The sequence below is a fragment of the Solenopsis invicta genome, chromosome 10 (assembly GCF_016802725.1).
Source record: "Solenopsis invicta isolate M01_SB chromosome 10, UNIL_Sinv_3.0, whole genome shotgun sequence".
NCBI lineage: Eukaryota > Metazoa > Arthropoda > Insecta > Hymenoptera > Formicidae > Solenopsis > Solenopsis invicta.
Window position 1 is genome coordinate 14,274,487 of NC_052673.1, and position 19,906 is coordinate 14,294,392.

At 31.3% G+C, this 19,906-nt stretch overlaps 2 protein-coding genes across 4 annotated transcripts in view; one reads left to right on the plus strand and one right to left on the minus strand.

Moving 5' to 3' along the window:
- LOC105197069 (antifreeze protein Maxi) overlaps positions 1–19,906 on the minus strand; it is a 65,420-nt gene that overhangs the window by 21,991 nt on the left and 23,523 nt on the right. The window lies entirely within an intron of this gene.
- LOC105197080 lies at positions 2,813–18,546 on the plus strand. Its single transcript, XM_039454037.1, has 10 exons — positions 2,813–3,017; positions 8,903–9,016; positions 9,176–9,682; positions 9,886–10,149; positions 11,555–11,667; positions 14,336–14,375; positions 14,424–14,555; positions 15,491–15,730; positions 17,810–17,952; positions 18,329–18,546. Exons 1-10 carry the CDS (start codon positions 2,847–2,849, stop codon positions 18,414–18,416), a joined length of 1,812 nt encoding a protein of 603 aa, XP_039309971.1. The 5' UTR covers positions 2,813–2,846; the 3' UTR covers positions 18,417–18,546.

A 19,906-nucleotide genomic window follows, 5' to 3' on the forward strand; every position in this document is an offset into this window, starting at 1 on the left:
CTCGATTGCGAACAAACCCGCTCGACCGTGACAAATTAAACCGCGTCAAAAATTAAACCTTTCCGTGTAAGAACAATCTCGATAGTGAGGTCGTTTGCTCGCCGCTCGAAAATTAGTCTCAACACGTATAGAAAGTGGATCCTTTCATCTCCTTTCATTGTAATTACGACTATGACCATCGATTTCTACTGTCGACGATATTTTTGCGACAGTTACAAGTCACAAGAGTAACAGTTATTTTTGCGCGGCTAGTTTCATAATTTTTTAGCATTGTACTTTATTGATATGGGGTTTTGGCAAATATTACTGTGTACTAGCGATATTAATTCCTGTTTTCAAACTGGTTTCTTTCCGTACGTCAAGTGCTCAATTTTGATGACTTCCGAGGTTTTGTCTTTGTCGGATCAAAAACGTATATTTTGCTTTAACATTTAATAATAATGGCCCCGGAAACTGTAGAATAATGTTATGTTAATTTTGTATTTCTACGCGACCATAAACCTGTGCAAACTTAAACCGTTAGCTCGAGCTAAAGAGAGATAAAAAGAAAAACAGTGAGAAAGAGAGAGGAGGGACGAGGAGAAAGAGAGAAAGCCACGTCGTGACAAGATAAATGAATCTGTCACGAAACAATTGCTTTGTTTAAACTTACTGAGAATGCATTTATGATGACTTTGCATAAATTTACAAAACGATTCTCGTTATCGCAAATCGCGACTGTAAAAACAAACGATCTTGACAAATTGAGTAACATGAATGTATTTTTTCAGTCTGTAAAATTACTTTCATTAACTTCTTTCATATTTGTTCATTATTATACAGCATATTATATACATATGTACATACATATCATTACATGTACATATGTGTAATAATTAACAATATTCGACAAAAAATAAAAGAAAATTTAAAAGACGATTCTAAATAGCAAAATAAAATAAAAATCACAAATAACATAATTGAAATTAGGGCTTTGTTTCTTAATTTAAAATGTTTAAATATTTATGTAAAAAATGCCTAAAGTTCGTGAATATTTAGACATTAAAATTAAAAAATGAAACCTTAATCGCAACTTTCTATTATTGATTTTCATCTTATCTTAGCATGTAGAATTGCTGTTTGAATTTTCTTCCACCTGTTGCAGAACATCCTGTATAGACGTAATAAACTTTATATCTAAATTTACTAAATATCTGACGAAGAGCATTGAGTTGTTTAGACGTTGCCGCAGAACTTTTAGGTGTACATAGTGTAATTGGCGGAGGATATTTCCAACGTATTAATCTCTTTCGTGCATCCCATATATAACCGCTCTCCGTTACATAGCGGCGAGTCGAGATGAAGAAGATTGCGGCAACTTATATCTCAGAGACATAATTAGAACAAGGCTAAGGGATAGCGGTGAGCGATTGTGCCAATGGTATGTAGGTGGCGGATACGCTGATTTCCAAATAGAACGTTCGAATCTCTCACGCTGCGTGCTGAACACCAAGGGCGGTTCGAGAAGCAGTTTTAAAACAAAAATTTTCAAATTTGGCATTCGGTTTGTTATTAAAAACAGATTAATAACGTATAAAATATTTCTTACATTTCAATCAGTCTTTCTTGTTAAAAGCAAAGTTTTCTGTTCAAGGTGAACCCCAATTATCGATAATTATTAATCGCGCGGTCACGCAACGCAGTCATTATAATTCAATGTTTTGTTTCGACGTAACTAAAAAGATAAACGAAATAAGGAAAAAATTCTTGGATGCCGAATATGGTTAATTAAATTTACGTAAACCTGAGAAAATGTTACGAACGTGGGAATCGTTACGTGCTGTAAGTGTAACACAATACAGTTGGAAACAAGTTTACGCAAACATATTGTCTCACATAATTTACATATCTCGTAAAATGTGCGGACATATTTATTCGTAATGGCGTACAGAAAGCAGGATAATAAGTTTCCAATAATGACAAAATGCACCTTACATCTTCTAATAATAATATGTAAATATAAGCCATCGCACACGCATTGCTGCTAGAATTTACCCATTACTCCAGCCTGTATGCCAGTGCCGCATATTTGTATTATGCAATTCACAGGAGTCACGTATGTTTTCACCCGTTCGGGAGAGGCGCCGCGTATAGATGCACGCAAAAATATGCACGCGCAGTAAGCCCATGGAAGCGATATAATCGCGAGGTTTTTCGTATACACGTAATCGTAAACTTTTTTGTAAAATCTTTTTTTTTTCATAGCGCGTCAGTTTCAAACAAGTAAACTCAGTATGCACAGGATTAGTGAAATAATAATGGAATCATTAATTTAAGAAAGACTTCAAAAGAATTTCAAACAAAAAAAAATCAAAGAAATCAAAATGAGGAAGAGAAGGTTTCCAACTCGAAAATTCAAAAATTTATGAAACATTGACAATATATAATTATCTTGATATATAATGAACTTTTTCCTGCTGTCCAAAATCACTTTAAAAATAAAATCAACGGAAAATTGCCCATTTTCATTTTTGTTTTATTATTCACCAACAAAAGGAAATAAAACAAAATTTCATAGAAAAAATTTTTCAATAAGATTTATCGATTAAAAAACTTATCAAAACACAATTATTCAATAATGAAACAAAAACAAAACATGGACCAATCTTTAGGTGTTGATTTTACTTCTTCAGAATATATAAATTTAGGCAGAGCGAAAAATAGTTTATTACATATCAGAATATCTTTTAAGTATTGTCATAGTTGCATAATTTTTTATATTTTCATGTTGAGAATCTTTCCTTGTAAACAATTATGTGACGCGACAAATTACACATCAGATTACATCTTTTACAGAAACACTTTACATGTTTCAGAGCGCCGAAAGAATCTGTTGGAAGGATGCGCTCGACGGTATAAACTGCAGACGGCAGACGAGACGTATAAACGAGATCACTATGAAAATAGGCAGACAAGAACACTGGTGTCGATTGCTATTGGCAATCGCAATTTTGTCGAGACACATTAGTGCAGAAAAGGTTAATAGTAATTAAGAATCGTAAGCAAACTTTTTCACAATCCCTCCCCCAAAAAGTGTACAATAGATTAAATTAAAATTGTATTTCTCGCGATGCATGTCACAATGCTTCATAGATATGTATATACCCACCAAAATATATTTAATTTATGATGTTGAAGCTAGCAGCGGATTCGCAGCAGCAGATTCGTCAAAGCAGGGATTCTCATTCAAAATAAAATACATAAGAAACTTTGACATATAAAGGCAAACTAGCAAGTAACTGCACAACATACACTTATACGCTTCTAAATAGATCAGACTATCGAGAACAATTAACAAAAATGCGCAGGTCTACTAAATTGTTTAAATTATATAACGAGTTATTGCAGAAACAAGGGAAGGAAGCCTCGGTCGGGGCTGTAAATTTTTTTAGAACATCATTGTAGGCTTCTAAATAAATCCCGACTAGCAAGAAAAATTAAAAAAAATGCGCACGCCTACGAAAAATTATTTAAACAATATAAAGTTTACTGCAAAAACAGGAAAACGAAGTCGCGGTCGGGGCTGCAAATTTTTTTAGAACATTATTGTAAGCTTCTAAATCAATCCCGACTAGCAAGAAAAATTAAAAAAAATGCGCACGCCTACAAAAAATTATTTAAACAATATAAAGTTTATTGCAAAAACAGGAAAACGAAGTCGCGGTCGGGGCTGCAAATTTTTTTAGAACATTATTGTAGGCTTCTAAATCAATCCCGACTAGCAAGAAAAATTGAAAAAAATGCGCACGCCTACAAAAAATTATTTAAACAATATAAAGTTTATTGCAAAAACAGGAAAACGAAGTCGCGGTCGGGGCTGCAAATTTTTTTAGAACATCATTATAACCTTCTAAATCAATCCCGACTAGCAAGAAAAATTAAAAAAAATGCGCACGCCTACGAAAAATTATTTAAACAATATAAAGTTTATTGCAAAAACAGGAAAACGAAGTCGCGGTCGGGGCTGCAAATTTTTTTAGAACATCATTATAACCTTCTAAATCAATCCCGACTAGCAAGAAAAATTAAAAAAAATGCGCACGCCTACGAAAAATTATTTAAACAATATAAAGTTTATTGCAAAAACAGGAAAACGAAGTCGCGGTCGGGGCTGCAAATTTTTTTAGAACATCATTGTAGGCTTCTAAATAAATCCCAACTAGCAAGAAAAATTGAAAAAAATGCGCACGCCTACGAAAAATTATTTAAACAATATAAAGTTTATTGCAAAAACAGGAAAACGAAGTCGCGGTCGGGGCTGCAAATTTTTTTAGAACATCATTGTAGGCTTCTAAATAAATCCCAACTAGCAAGAAAAATTAAAAAAAATGCGCACGCCTACGAAAAATTATTTAAACAATATAAAGTTTATTGCAAAAACAGGAAAACGAAGTCGCGGTCGGGGCTGCAAATTTTTTTAGAACATTATTGTAAGCTTCTAAATCAATCCCGACTAGCAAGAAAAATTAAAAAAAATGCGCACGCCTACGAAAAATTATTTAAACAATATAAAGTTTATTGCAAAAACAGGAAAACAAAGTCGCGGTCGGGGCTGCAAATTTTTTTAGAACATCATTGTAGGCTTCTAAATAAATCCCGACTAGCAAGAAAAATTAAAAAAAATGCGCACGGCTACTAAATTGTTTTAATTATATAACGAGTTATTGCAGAAACAAGGGCTTGGTCGGCGCTGGAAATTTATTAGCAATCATATTAAGGTTGGCTGCTTGCGCCGTATAGGAATAATATTGTCATTATAGAAAAGAAATAGTATGATTTCCCAATTTTCTACTTTGATGTAAATTATAGATCAGAAATATAATTTGACTGCTAAACATACATATTGTTCTCTCTCTTTGCGCTACCCAAGACCAACCAACGAGGAGGTGGCGAGAATATGGTCTCTTTTTTTGTTATATTCTTACTGTTTGTGAATGTTAAAATTTTTTTTACTTTTTTATATTAAAATTTATTTGCGTTTTTGGTATTAGAATTTTTTTATTTTTTAGTTTTTGCAATAAATTTTATATTGTTTAAATAATTTTTCATTGCCGTGCGCATTTTTTTAAATTTTTCTTACTAGTCGGGATTGATTTAGAAGCCTACAATAATGTTCTAAAAAAATTTGCAGCCCCGACCGCGACTTCGTTTTCCTGTTTTTGCAATAAACTTTATATTGTTTAAATAATTTTTGGTAGGCGTGCGCATTTTTTTTAATTTTTCTTGCTAGTCGGGATTGATTTAGAAGCTTACAATAATGTTCTAAAAAAATTTGCAGCCCCGACCGCGACTTCGTTTTCCTGTTTTTGCAATAAACTTTATATTGTTTAAATAATTTTTCGTAGGCGTGCGCATTTTTTTTAATTTTTCTTGCTAGTCGGGTTTGATTTAGAAGCTTACAATAATGTTCTAAAAAAATTTGCAGCCCCGACCGCGACTTCGTTTTCCTGTTTTTGCAATAAACTTTATATTGTTTAAATAATTTTTCGTAGGCGTGCGCATTTTTTTTAATTTTTCTTGCTAGTCGGGATTGATTTAGAAGGTTATAATGATGTTCTAAAAAAATTTGCAGCCCCGACCGCGACTTCGTTTTCCTGTTTTTGCAATAAACTTTATATTGTTTAAATAATTTTTTGTAGGCGTGCGCATTTTTTTCAATTTTTCTTGCTAGTCGGGATTGATTTAGAAGCCTACAATAATGTTCTAAAAAAATTTGCAGCCCCGACCGCGACTTCGTTTTCCTGTTTTTGCAATAAACTTTATATTGTTTAAATAATTTTTTGTAGGCGTGCGCATTTTTTTTAATTTTTCTTGCTAGTCGGGATTGATTTAGAAGCTTACAATAATGTTCTAAAAAAATTTGCAGCCCCGACCGCGACTTCGTTTTCCTGTTTTTGCAATAAACTTTATATTGTTTAAATAATTTTTCGTAGGCGTGCGCATTTTTTTTAATTTTTCTTGCTAGTCGGGATTGATTTAGAAGGTTATAATGATGTTCTAAAAAAATTTGCAGCCCCGACCGCGACTTCGTTTTCCTGTTTTTGCAATAAACTTTATATTGTTTAAATAATTTTTTGTAGGCGTGCGCATTTTTTTCAATTTTTCTTGCTAGTCGGGATTGATTTAGAAGCCTACAATAATGTTCTAAAAAAATTTGCAGCCCCGACCGCGACTTCGTTTTCCTGTTTTTGCAATAAACTTTATATTGTTTAAATAATTTTTTGTAGGCGTGCGCATTTTTTTTAATTTTTCTTGCTAGTCGGGATTGATTTAGAAGCTTACAATAATGTTCTAAAAAAATTTGCAGCCCCGACCGCGACTTCGTTTTCCTGTTTTTGCAATAAACTTTATATTGTTTAAATAATTTTTCGTAGGCGTGCGCATTTTTTTTAATTTTTCTTGCTAGTCGGGATTGATTTAGAAGCTTACAATAATGTTCTAAAAAAATTTGCAGCCCCGACCGCGACTTCGTTTTCCTGTTTTTGCAATAAACTTTATATTGTTTAAATAATTTTTCGTAGGCGTGCGCATTTTTTTTAATTTTTCTTGCTAGTTGGGATTTATTTAGAAGCCTACAATGATGTTCTAAAAAAATTTGCAGCCCCGACCGCGACTTCGTTTTCCTGTTTTTGCAATAAACTTTATATTGTTTAAATAATTTTTCGTAGGCGTGCGCATTTTTTTTAATTTTTCTTGCTAGTCGGGATTGATTTAGAAGGTTATAATGATGTTCTAAAAAAATTTGCAGCCCCGACCGCGACTTCGTTTTCCTGTTTTTGCAATAAACTTTATATTGTTTAAATAATTTTTCGTAGGCGTGCGCATTTTTTTTAATTTTTCTTGCTAGTAGGGATTGATTTAGAAGCTTACAATAATGTTCTAAAAAAATTTGCAGCCCCGACCGCGACTTCGTTTTCCTGTTTTTGCAATAAACTTTATATTGTTTAAATAATTTTTCGTAGGCGTGCGCATTTTTTTTAATTTTTCTTGCTAGTTGGGATTTATTTAGAAGCCTACAATGATGTTCTAAAAAAATTTGCAGCCCCGACCGCGACTTCGTTTTCCTGTTTTTGCAATAAACTTTATATTGTTTAAATAATTTTTCGTAGGCGTGCGCATTTTTTTTAATTTTTCTTGCTAGTCGGGATTGATTTAGAAGGTTATAATGATGTTCTAAAAAAATTTGCAGCCCCGACCGCGACTTCGTTTTCCTGTTTTTGCAATAAACTTTATATTGTTTAAATAATTTTTCGTAGGCGTGCGCATTTTTTTTAATTTTTCTTGCTAGTCGGGATTGATTTAGAAGGTTATAATGATGTTCTAAAAAAATTTGCAGCCCCGACCGCGACTTCGTTTTCCTGTTTTTGCAATAAACTTTATATTGTTTAAATAATTTTTTGTAGGCGTGCGCATTTTTTTCAATTTTTCTTGCTAGTCGGGATTGATTTAGAAGCCTACAATAATGTTCTAAAAAAATTTGCAGCCCCGACCGCGACTTCGTTTTCCTGTTTTTGCAATAAACTTTATATTGTTTAAATAATTTTTTGTAGGCGTGCGCATTTTTTTTAATTTTTCTTGCTAGTCGGGATTGATTTAGAAGCTTACAATAATGTTCTAAAAAAATTTGCAGCCCCGACCGCGACTTCGTTTTCCTGTTTTTGCAATAAACTTTATATTGTTTAAATAATTTTACGTAGGCGTGCGCATTTTTTTTAATTTTTCTTGCTAGTCGGGATTTATTTAGAAGCCTACAATGATGTTCTAAAAAAATTTACAGCCCCGACCGAGGCTTCCTTCCCTTGTTTCTGCAATAACTCGTTATATAATTTAAACAATTTAGTAGACCTGCGCATTTTTGTTAATTGTTCTCGATAGTCTGATCTATTTAGAAGCGTATAAGTGTATGTTGTGCAGTTACTTGCTAGTTTGCCTTTATATGTCAAAGTTTCTTATGTATTTTATTTTGAATGAGAATCCCTGCTTTGACGAATCTGCTGCTGCGAATCCGCTGCTAGCTTCAACATCATATTTAATTTTAAATTTTTATACCGGTATACGGCTTAAATTAATTCATTTTTAATTTTAAATTATTAAATATTATATTAAATTTAATTTGACGAGTTTGTTGCAAGATTGTGCGTACAATTAATCAAATTTTTAAGTAAATAATTTTATTTACAATTGTGACATCCAATAAATTCTAAGCATAATTTTATTTGCTTATTTCAAAATTTTATTAATCGCGCATACAAACTAATAGTTACATCAACGTGTAATTACATTTTTCTCTTCACTTAGTGTTAGACTCGTTCAAAATATCAAAATTATACAGTTACCGTACTAAACAATCTCTCAAACAATAAAAACAATAAAAAAAAATAACGATGAAAACACAGTACGGTAATTCATGTATCAAAATAAATTTATACGGTCAATCTGTCACAAGAACAACGATCCGTTAGTTTATCAGGATCGATATTCAGGATCAAAGGATGATGACTCGAAGACGTAACTGCGTGTAATCGGTGAAAGTGTAGCGAAGAGATTATTAACGAAGCTATGTCTGTCTTAAAGAACGCGCGGACGTTAGCATGTCAAGACAACATTCTACGGGTAGAATATTAAGTAATTGATGATAGGATAGGTTTGAATGTAACTACTGACATTTTCGGTTAAGATAAGACAACTGACATTTTCCAAAGTATGCGGTAACAAAATCGCGGTAATAAAATAAATAATAATAATCGCATTTATAAATGAATTTATTTTCGCAATTCGCGATATGCCATCGTGCTGAGATACGTACGTACATACGTTGACCGCGCGAAATACTGCACTTAATCGCGAAAGATTGCCATTGCAGCAAAAGCGGCAGATTTTTCGAGAGCAAGTGTTGCCAGCGTTGGGTGGCAAGATCCCAGAGGAAGCTTTCAGAACAGATCGCCTAGCGCTAAATCGATTGAACAAGGAAGGTATTTATTGAACAAGGAAGGTATTTCAGTGCCGGACGGCATCGTCCTGGATGCTCGACACAGCCACAAGCATCCTCATCCTGATCGAAGAATGCCGGAAGTAATAAAGGCACGTTTGCGTAACATATGCCGTTTCACAAGCGGAGTAACGTTTGTCTTTATAGATGCATGAAAAGTATTATTACTCTTCCGATTATCTTATTATTATTTCATTTAGCATGAATTTTGCATACTGTATAACTAATGATTCATTGACTTCCATCTATTATTATTATTATCATTATTATCTAATTAAGGTCTATCTAACGTCAGACGGTCGATACGTATCGCCGGAAGGTCGGCCTCACTATCATTACCCGAAAACCGTCGACACAACTTACGTTATACGAAGACCATTTATGCACACGAATCACAGAACATCGAACAATTTCGAAAATGTCAAACTTCAAGAATATCCGAAACCACAAGTCTACTCGAATTATAGGCAATTTGTGCCGATCATACCGCCTGCCAAACCGGGTGTTTACAAGCCTGTTGTAGCACCTCTCGTACTTCCTGCTGACAGAAACTTGTTTGATTTATCAAGCTGGACGAAATATGAGTGGGACACCGTGTATGAACCATTTGACGATTACTTTGTCAACAATCTCGAACTCTTTGATTCGCATCAGGTAATATCTCAATATATTCTGTCTTGTATCATTTCTGCAAACATAATTTAAGTTTCAAATTTAAGTTTCAACATTCTTCTCGAGAATTGAATTTTGAAAAAATTAAAAGAAATTAAAACATATGTAATCTCACAAAGAATGCAATTTACTGCAATAGTCCCTGTTTAATCATAATCAACAACTGAAATCATATCATTTATTAGATCATTACGGATTATGAAGGATTTCTCAACGAGTTTCATGGACGATCTCTGAGGCACGTGAGTTCAAAAAATAGTGACAGGAATCAACAACATCGTCATCATCGAAAGTATCAAGAATCGAAACTATTAACGCCTCAAAAAGTTAAATCGAATGTCACCAATTCTCACGATTCCGCTTATACAAATCTTACGAAAATACCGGAAACCAATTTTTCTTGTCGTGGAAGGAAGGGAATGTTTGCAGATGTCGAAACCAAGTGCCAAGTAAGTAAAGTTCTCTATCCTTTCTTTTGATATTAATTATTTACTGAATATTTTTTATAACAAGTAGTAAAAAAATAGTAAATAAAAAAGTTTTTTTAATTATTCTTGCAAAACTAAAATGTACAGAAAAGTAAAATTAAAAATTATATGACGTTGAATCAAATTAAAAATATAGAACAAAATCTCGTGACTCTAATTTAAATGGATCGATGATTTCTCATTTTTGTATGTTTACGATAAAATTAAATAAGTGTAATTTTGCAGTATTGAAAAACAAAACATGTATGATGTAAGAGAAAGAAACGATGCTTTTGGAATTTATAACGTCGATACATCTTTGCTGTGATTAATGTATGCATTTCATCTTTCTTGCAAATTTTTACTGAAGCATCACGTTTCGCACGAATAAATTACCAGATCTTATCTTACAAGCCGTTCAATCTGCGAGGTCATGGAGCGTATTATTAATTGTATCACGTCAGGATGTTATTTCCGACCCGCGACGAGTGATTTCAAAACTTTCGATGAGTGAAGTGTACAATTCATCCGGATTTCTACGCTCGATGCAGAGTGATCTAGATCAACGTCGTCCATTATGCTACGGTTACTCCTTTAACGAAACGGCTGACAGAATTGCGGCACACGTTGCAAAACCTTGCGAGTCTCGTTTCACGTTGTTGCATCGATTTTCTCGTACGATATTTAGGACAACTAAATGCTATCGAATTATCTCCTAGACAAAGATTCCATCCACTCACATGAACGGATTGAACGATTGCAACGTAATTATTTAATAAGTTTTTCTCGTAATCAAATTGTATCAATTATAAGAACAAATATAATTAATTACTTTGTATCTATATGCACTTGTGAAAAAAATTACCATTCAGTAAAATCATTTAAAAAATAATGTTAGGAAATAGATATTTATCTATTTCATAATAATCTCATAACTAATATATTTATATTAATAATTTATAATTTATAAATATATAATAAATTTTAGTCTATAATAATAAAATTGCTACAATGCAGAGAATTAATACATTTAAAAATTTGTCGTATAAACCTTAACAAAAAAAAAATCTTTTTGCACGCACAGAAAAAACGATTTTAGATACTGCAGTATCTAAAAATTTAGCTAGATATAGGTAAAAAAAAACAATTTTGTTTTATTATCAAAATAATTATGGAGAACGCCCAAGTATGACAATGTTGCAAATAGTTTTGACATTTTGGCAACCAAATTAAGCACATAATTTATACAATTTGATACAATTTTTTTGATAGTTTATTATAATTATTTTAATTATAATTACTTTCAGATTTATATTTTAGCAAAATTAATTTTCTTCATATATACATATCTTTCTGTTACATTTAATAATATTTATTTTCTTTGCAGGTATTTCACAATTGCTCAGATTTGTCAAAAACATCTTCACTGTGTCCATCAGGAACTGCCTTTAGCGAAACGAACAATCGCTGTGAATGGTTTTATAATGTACAGTGCAAGAAGTAAATTCAAAATATTGGATTATTTTTGTAACAAATTTATAAAAATAACAAAAGGATGCTTAAAACCACATTTATTTCGAATTATTCTAAATTATTCTTTGTTCGTAATCTGGCATCCGAACCGGCAAATTCAGATTAACGAAAAAGAAAATAGAAATATGCAAAATTGCATATGTTTATATAAATTGATGTACAGGATGTATTTTAAAACATCTTTACTATATTATTACATATTTTATAAATTTATTGTTTCTAAATTGAATTTTACTTATATATATAATAGTAATATAATTTAAATCATCTACCTCTTTTTTTAGATTAAAATGTGTGTTTTTTTACAATCAGAGATGTAATTTAAATTAGTACGTGTATCATCATTTTGATTAAAATATTTAAATATTACATGCAAACTCCAACGACACTTAGGTTTCTAGATTTTTAATTTCTAATACGTTTTTAATATTAAAATACGTGAGCGTATATGTATCTTTTAGTTATGTCAAAAATATGTTTCTAAAATTTTATAATTATTTCCATTTTTTATTATTTCTAAATTAATGATTGCTATTGTAACTTTTGTTAAAGTTAAGATTAAATTGAAATTGTTTCAAAAAAACAAAAAATTGTTATTTTTCAAAATATGTAAATATTCATGAAATGAGAAAATTATATTTTGCTAATTCTATATATTTATATATAAAAAAACATAAAAATTTAATCACTCCACTTGTAATTCTTAATTGTACATATCTTTGTACAGAGGGCGATAATCTTCAGTAACTTATGATACTGTGCAAGGTAGTCGACAAAGTAGATTTCTATGGCTCATGGCAGAGAAAATCTATCGTAAACGTAGACGTAGACGTAGACGTAGACGTAAGGTAGAAAAAGACATATACCCAAAGGCAATAGCCTTTCACTTACACATACATTTTTTTCTGCTTGTCCTACGTTCACGATTATAGACTTACGTCTCGTTTTCTGCTACTAGCTTTAAATAAAGAAAAAAATGGTGAAAGGCTGTTGCCTTTACGCATATGTCTTTTTCTGCTGTATCCTACGTCCACAACAAACGTCAGTGACTATCTCGTCCTTTGTTATAAAATTCAAAAATTATTACGACATGGAGTAACGTAGAAAATAATTATTATAATAAAAATATAATATTAAATAAACTTTATTACATAACGTAAATGTAAAAAAAGCATAAATATGTTGGATTAAAACTCGAATTTTGTTAGACAACATTAGCTCTATTTTTCATAATATTCATCGTAATTAGAATATAATTATATTGTACAGCAAATTTAAACTTTCTTTCGAGCACAAACCAAACTAAATAATACTATTTATAAATTTTTTTGTCACTAAAATGGTATCCGTAAATAAAATTTGCTTTATTATGTTACTTTTGAGAAAATTAAACTTAAAAGTGCTAAAACTGGCATTTTTTGTACTTTTGAATTTAAATAGTTGAATAATATGATGTTAGATTCGTTTCCAACGACAAAAAAAACAACCTACAATAATAATCTACTTTATGATGCAAAATCAGTGCCGGACAGTGTTATTACAGTTACATTAAGAATTATTAGAATTGCAACAAGCCGGAAAGCTATAATTTGTAGGAAAAAGAACTATAAAAATGAACAACTAACAAGAGGACACTTTGCGGACGACAGCAAAATTTAATAATGTGCAAGAAATAAAATAAAAATGAAACGTTCTCTTTCTTCTTTGTTACCGTTCTTTGAGGTTACAATTTGTTCCTATTCTCTATTATTTATACTATCCCCATTCTCTGTGAAAAATTACAAATCGTATAAATAAATATACTTAATATATTGTAAAATATTTTTTTATTTCAATATGTAATAAATACATATCTCAAACTACGTTGACAAAAATAAAAATCTGGACATAAGAGTTTTATATAAGGGAAGAATAACAGAAGCGTAAACGGAACATCTAAAGAGCGTAAATTGAAACAATAATTAAAAAAAATATTTTAAGAGCTAACTGCTTTCTTTATGTTTCATTGTTCCAATTTACACTTCCAAGACATTTTGTTTATGCTTCTGTCATTCTTTTCTCGCAATCAACTTAAGTTGAATTTTTAATTTTGCTAAGATATGGGCACAAAAATAATTCCATTTATATTTTAATTTTTAATTTTATTTTTGTAGAATGTAAATAAATTTTACATAAAATGGAGAGATTGCGGTTTTTTTTCTTAAATCTATTTTTTGAATTATATAGAATATCATTATTCTACTATATTAAATTTTTATTGACAACTTTCTTAATTTTATGACAACTGTAATTGTCGTTCGCAAAAATGTCGAATTCTGACTTATAAAACACAATTCGAACTTATAAAAAATTGTTAAAATTTGAAATATATTTTAAATAATTTTGTAGTAAAAATATTAAAATTTTATTTTTTTCGAAAAATAAATAGAATTTATTTGCTTTCCGTTTTTATGCTTTTTGTCTAACATCTTCAACATCTCGTTACGAAAGAAGAAATCGTAAAACGAAACTTCTTTGTTTTACTTTGTACACTGCACCAAGTTGCATCAATTTCGACACAATTCTAGCGATGTCGACAGTCTATGATTTGTCCAAATTTCATGATGTGTAATTAGACAACATCTCTATCTCTCAGGGTGATAATGGAAGGGGTTCAACCTCCCGCGTTACGCGTGGTTTAGACTTTCTCTTTCTCTATGTGACATAATGTCTCGTATACCTAGCACGGCTTCATAGCGGAAACTGGTCCAGTTTGGTTCATATTCAAACTCAGTGCAGTCATGTCTGAAAGTCGTAGTATCCTTGCCGTACTTCTGTTCGCTGTTATGGCAGCGCCCTATTCGGCCATTTTACAGGTAAATCTCAATTTTATTTAACATAAATAATTTTACATTGTGAAAAAGTGATTATTATATATAAGGTACCTAAAACATTATAAATTATATTTGATAAATAAGCTATCTCTAAAGCATAATTCAATTTTCTGCTTGGATCCATTTTTCTGACATTTTAAAATAGTTATGATGTATTACAGAGGATCGTAATAAAATTATATTATTTCTGAGCAGTTTGATAAAGTATTGTATAAAAATTGCTTAATAAGAGCTTTTTCCTAAATCTCTCACAAAGAATTTGAATTGCCTCTCTGTCGTGTGTGAAAATAAATCATCAAACAGTAGATCAATATTTTTTCCAAAATATACGTGATTTAATTGAATTTTAACAAATAATTAAAATCTTGTTGCAACAACAACGTTTATGTACTATACGTGACGTATACCATATGTACCTTACACATGTGTATATGCAAAGGAAAGTCAATATTTCTTTATATCATCTCTTTATGCTACTGTTACACCACAAAGTAAATCAATTTGATGCGACTTTAATTAAAAAAAAAAAAAATGGGATCAAGTATCAACGCATTTCAAATTGATTTGCTTTGTAATGCAATAATATCATAAAGAGATGGTACAAAAAAAACGTCCTTGGCTTTGAATAAATCAAGGCAACATTTCGCGAAGGTTCGTTACACTCTGCTGGACTCCAAACTTTTTCTAAATTGTGAAAGCGAGTTATGATCCTGTAGTTGGAAGAGATTACTTCTTACAGTATTACAAAAACACTTGACCATCCATTACTTCGTCTCAACAACTCATATTTTACAAACGTTTATATATCTTTCTGTATATGCATTTCTAATAATTTATCCATTTAACACAGATAAATTTGTTATAATGCTCTTGCTGTATTCTAACAATCTCTATAATAAATCACTGTCAATTTTTAGGGACCAATAGTAGTGCCCGATTATTATGACGATTATCAAAATTTCCAACCGATAGTGGGATTTAAACAACCTATCGTCGTAAAAGAAGAACCGAAAAAAAAGGGTCAGGACTTCAGCAAGATACCTGGAATCCCTGGAATAGATTACCCTATCTATCATACGGTGCCGCCTACGAGTTTTTCTTGCGCACATGTTCCAATCGTACCAGGAATGTATGCAAACGTGGAAACCGGTTGTCAGGTACATGTTCATATTTACTTTTAATATTTTATGTTATCACTAGTATCATTTTTATGAAAATAATCAGAATTAATTAATCTTGATATGAAGTTTTCGATATTGAATGACAAAAAAAAAAAAAATAGATACACGCGTGACAGTCTAGATTAAAGTTCATTGAACTAAATTATCAATGCTACAACTATAGCACATGACTTAAACATACTTGCAACTTTGGAAAGTACGACGCTATTATTTGAGGAATGAATGACGTAAAAATATGAAATATTAACATCGTATTACGTTCACCGAAAACTTCGATAGCAAAAGTAGTAGAGCATGAAAAACAGTTGTTCCATGTACGATTGGTTTGGATTTTAAGCAAAAAAATATTTTATCCATCTAAAATCAAGATAAAAACGTAGGTGAAACGATATTCGATTGACAAATAAAACGAAATTAAATAGATGTTGAAGATAGTCCGTTGTTGGGCAAAACTAACGTTTATACATAGAAAAACCGGTTTTACGAAAGTATCTAAAAATTTAATTAAACACAGATTTGAAAATAATTCTGTTGAACTCTCAAAATAATTATAGACGCTAAAACTGGTTGCTAGAATGTCAAAACCTCTTGCAATATAATTGTTGATCATCCTATATAATTATTTTCATGACCTAACAAAACTGTTTTCCGATTTGTATTTAACCAAATTGTTGACACGCAAAACCGTCCTTTCCGAAATATTTATAAACCGATGTTCTTCATGCATGCAATATTACGCTTTCTATGTCGTGTTCTCTCGTGCAAAACCGATGGAGCCGCTCGGGGAGCAAGGTAAAATCATTCCAATGATTTCGACCGCTGCGCGCGGTCGAAGTAGAGCGGATTTATTATGTAAGAGAACGGACTGGCATTATTAAAACCTCAAGGCAACGCGGGAGTAAGAACCGATCTCGCCTCAGTGAAAGACAAACTCTGCGGGAGAACAGTCTTGGCAAATTGTTATCGTAATTGAGCTTGATTCAACCTCTCTCGATTCGTCGAGATACGCTGAATGTGACTTTGCCTTATTCTTGCCTTTTCGACAATTTCGAAAAATAATATCTCTCCTCACGAATCATCTCTGATATTCGAGCCTGAAGTCACACGAAAAAAAGATTTCGTGTGCTGAAATATCTACAAATTTAGTTACACTGTAAAAAATAAAATGCCAATTTAACACTTTTGTATGTCCCAGAAAATCCACTCTAAATTTTAAATTAAAAGAACTCAAAAGTTAAGTTAAAATAACTCTTATTTTAACTTAATAACTTAAAATAAGAGTTATTTTAACTTAACTTTTGAGTGATTTTAACTTAAAATTTAGAGTAGATTTTCTGGGACATTTTATTTTTTACTGTATAGATACGTATCTAAAAATCACTTTATCAGACCATTAAAATAATTACGAAGGACGTTCAAGCACGATGAGCAATGCTGTAAAAAGTTTTAACATTCTAGAAATCAATTAAAACATTTGTGCATAATTATTTTAATAATCTAATAAAATTATTTGCAGATTTTCTATCCGGCTAAATTTTTACATACTTTAGCAAAACCGTTATTTCCGTGCTCCTGAAGTTTATGACGATGATACAAGATATCACTGATTCTTTCGCGAACAATAAAACTCACTGACATAAATGATGTTACGTGACTCAAATGCTCCGTCATGCGTCGCAACTTGATTTCCAGAGCGCGCGCTAAACTTTCCTTTTCAAGAATGTCATTCGCTTCCTTTGTATTTCCTTAAACCTGACTTCTTTCCTATCGTTTCACATCGCTCCTATTATTTTCAGTAAACTTGCACAACATGTTTCGCATTAATTCCTTAATTATGGCGTTTATGCAACAGAAAAGCATCATATTAGCCTTATTCGACCAGCCTGCGCGACTTTCTTTATTCCATGTTATTATACACATGTATATGTATGCGCAGATTCCGTTTATCCAAAATAATCTTTAAAATAAATTCTACACATTCTACACTAGTTATTTAATTTTTATTGTACATTTTTTTATGTACATGTGCACGTGTAATACTCGATATTATTGCAGGCATATCACATTTGTCACGACGGGCGTGAGGGGCATCAGGGTGCTTCCTTTTTATGCACCAATGGAACACTTTTCAATCAAAAGGAATTTGCGTGCGACTGGTGGTACAATGTTAATTGCGCCCTTGCTCCGGCTCTATATAGGTAAAATTTTTTGCGGATAATCTTAACAGGAATGCAAAAATATTTTATAACGATTTAATGATTTGTTTCATCAAATGTAATTTAATATACACTGTTTGAAAAAAAAAAAAATTACGCACAGATCTAGAATTGTCGATCTTTGAACTATTATAGCTGTGTTAAAAAAACTTTGAAAAAATCGTACAACAATCTTTCTAAATTCATCTTAAAGAGCAGTCTTTATTTTCACTCCTCTAAGTTCGTTTTCCATTGCTTTTATATTAGAAAGCCAAGTGGAAAATTTAAGAACGTTTATGCGTAATTTTCTTTGTTTAAGAGTGTAATAGGGATAGTATTTTTTGTACTTGACACTAATCCACTAATGTTATGTTCGTAGGCTAAACGAGGACCCATTAAAAAATCCATATGTTCCACAGGAGACAAAGGATGCGATTCGGAAAAGATTACCAATTGTCGTACTTTAAATATAATTAGCTGTGTAGCTGATTAATTCGATCTACAATATTTACGTTCTTTCAAACGCCTTATTTATCATGCTTGCTCGTGTGTCTCTTGTCAAGATTAGTAATAAATAAAACAAAGTTAATACGTGAATACTAATGTGTTTTACGATTAATAGTTGCAATTAGTTTCCCAAATTCAATGCTCATTTTTCATCGATTAACTGATAAATTTACATCCCTATCAATAGAGATAGCAGTCAATTACATTCGTCGAAGAACAGGAAGGCGAGTATTGAAACAGTGAAAGGCATGAAGAGAGAGTATGAAATATCTTAAGGGAAGTGCATCGTGAGTGAAATTGACACTTGGGATTAATATCTTCTCTCCCGCTCATGTAAAATCACCCTCTTTCTAGTTGTCCAGTTTTAATATATACCCTGTATAAAATGTAATAGTCCAATAAAAAGAGTAAATATATGACACGATAGCACCTAGCAAACGAAAATTATGGAGAAATAAAGATAAAACTGAAAAGCTAAAACTAATAAATTTTCGAGTGTGACAACATTAATATAATAATTTTGTTAGTTAATATAATAATTTCAGAAAAATTAAATGCGAAATTATAAGACATCCAGTATATCTAGTAATCAAAAGTTGCTACACTAATCTTCCGCTGCACTTACAATTAGATATGATGTCAGTATTTAATGATTTAATTATATTGCATCTCGTGAAATCTTGGCAGAGACTTTCTTGGCTTCCGCATACATTTGTATGTCTCCCAACCAGCGATGGTCATATCTCGATGCACACGTAAACATTCGATTGCCATTAATTATCTGAGAAGGATGAAAGTCGTAGATACTTATCTAAAGCGATCATTGCTTTCAGAGAGAGTATTGTTAGCAAATCCGGTACGTGAACGTTTCTTTTTTCCTCGAAATAAATTAAATGACTATCAAAATTCACAAAGTCATTGATCAAAGTAGTAATTGTAAAAGAAATAATTTTGCTATTTAAGTATAGCAAATTCGATTGGAACGCATAAATGTGCAATGGTGTATATTGAAGTTGGACATCGATCTAATGTGACAAAAGAAGATCCCCAACTCGAAAATTCAAAAAATTATGTAACTTTTGCAATATATAGAGACAGGATTGGAAACGTTACTTGTATTGTACATTTATAAGTAACAACAAAAAGAAACAATAAAATTCATTGCTGTTACTATTAAATAAAAAAGTATGTTATTTTTTTCGATCGTTATAAAAAAAAAGTAACAGTAACGGCATTGTAAGTAACTTACTCATTGCTTCCCAATCCTGCATAAAGGATATACTGATTATATAATAAACTATTTTCTTTCAATGTTTGAATTCATCTTGAAGAAGTAAAATAAATCTTTGAAAATTAATCCATTTTCTATTTTATTATTAAACAATTATGTTAAAATAAAGTGTGTAATTAATAAATCATATTAAAAAAGAACACATTTTCTCTGTGAAAT

Bases quoted from the DNA above. Each gene is read 5' to 3' on its own strand.
- LOC105197080 (XM_039454037.1), top strand. From the start codon at position 2,847: ATGTTTCAGAGCGCCGAAAGAATCTGTTGGAAGGATGCGCTCGACGGT. The intron at 10,150-11,554 runs GTAAGTAAAGTT...TTTTCTTTGCAG, and splicing joins ATGTCGAAACCAAGTGCCAA to GTATTTCACAATTGCTCAGA. The intron at 11,668-14,335 runs GTAAATTCAAAA...TCTATCTCTCAG, and splicing joins TATAATGTACAGTGCAAGAA to GGTGATAATGGAAGGGGTTC.